Consider the following 1,375-nt stretch of genomic DNA (forward strand, 5'->3'; position numbering starts at 1 on the left):
GTGTAATATGATATATAAAAATTGTAAACTTTAAAAATTAATTCATTTAAATAAAAGAAAACAAAATGAATATTAAAAGAACAATGGTTAGCATTTTTATCTAATATATTTCAGTTTATTTTTTTGTGTTTGAATTTATTAGTAAATAAAATGCTCATATGTAAACATTCACAATAAACTAATTTATAAATTTGGCTGCACTAAAACTTAAGACGTAAAACTTTTGCGAGTAAAACCTAACTCTGAAGATTTTAAAAGCATTGTTGTTGCTTTAAATGCTTTTATACATTTGCGTTAATATGTACTAAAACTTCAGATTATGCAAAAAAATTGATTTGCACATATATTGAAATCCGCAAAATTTTTGGAATGTGGCATCACTAATCCAACATAAATTCATATTAAAGCATTTTGTATACTTTAATATCCCAGTATTATCACCTTAATGGGTATTTTATTTTTCTTGCTACTTTACTATTCTTTTCCTCGGTCATTTCATTTTTAACCAGTAGAACTTTTGGTTCAGCGCTGCTCAAAATAAAAAGATTTGATTAACTCGACCAAAGATTTTACATAAATATGGTATGTTTTACGTAAACATAGTTATTCTAATTCATTTTAAATTAGTGTTCTTGATTAAGTTGATCATTAACAAGTTCCTGCATTTATTTACACGTGTTAATAAACCTAACCTAATTTATTTTTACAGGCTGGTACTAATAAGGATATCGAGAAGCCACAAGGTCCAGATGCTGCATCAGTACATCGCATCCGTATCACTTTAACTTCCAGGAATGTACGTTCTTTGGAAAATGTGTGCCGTGATTTAATCAATGGCGCCAAAAACCAGAACTTGCGCGTTAAGGTAAGCCTCAAATATAAAAGTAACACCAAAAAAACTTGCTTTTGTGTGAACTATTATTATATATATTAGTATAGCATTTACCTGGAGGCTTTGCTTGTATTTAGGGCTCAGTCTAGTCTCAAATAAATGCTATAAAAAATTTGTTTTGAATTGGACATTATTTTTTTCTTATATGTTTTAAGTTAAAAATTTAAAAATTCAAAATACATTTTCGAACTGCTAAAGTAAACCTGATTAAAAGTAAATTTAATTATTAATTATGCGATTTATTCATTTTAGGGCCCAGTACGCATGCCAACTAAAACTTTACGTATTACAACCCGTAAAACACCTTGTGGTGAAGGTTCAAAGACTTGGGATCGTTTCCAGGTAAGATGACTGACTTTCAATAAAATCGGCAAATCGAATATCGCGCTCATAGTGACGCCAATATCTGTGCAGTATTCAATGATTTGCCAAGATTAAACGAACTCTCATAGTCCACTTTGAATTGCATAAACTTCAACGTGG

At 29.4% G+C, this 1,375-nt stretch overlaps 1 protein-coding gene across 1 annotated transcript; it reads left to right on the forward strand.

The window, feature by feature from the left end:
- Positions 1 to 471: 471 nt before the first annotated feature.
- Positions 472 to 1,354, forward strand: LOC119664921 (40S ribosomal protein S20-like). The gene is made up of 3 exons (XM_038074269.1): positions 472 to 582; positions 710 to 865; positions 1,145 to 1,354. The coding sequence occupies exons 1-3, from the start codon at positions 580 to 582 to the stop codon at positions 1,241 to 1,243; spliced, it is 258 nt and encodes an 85-aa protein (XP_037930197.1). The 5' UTR covers positions 472 to 579; the 3' UTR covers positions 1,244 to 1,354.
- The last annotated feature ends 21 nt before the right edge of the window (positions 1,355 to 1,375 follow it).

The sequence above is a fragment of the Teleopsis dalmanni genome, unplaced genomic scaffold (assembly GCF_002237135.1).
Source record: "Teleopsis dalmanni isolate 2A unplaced genomic scaffold, ASM223713v2 unscaffolded_contig_2935, whole genome shotgun sequence".
In the NCBI taxonomy this organism is placed as follows: domain Eukaryota; kingdom Metazoa; phylum Arthropoda; class Insecta; order Diptera; family Diopsidae; genus Teleopsis; species Teleopsis dalmanni.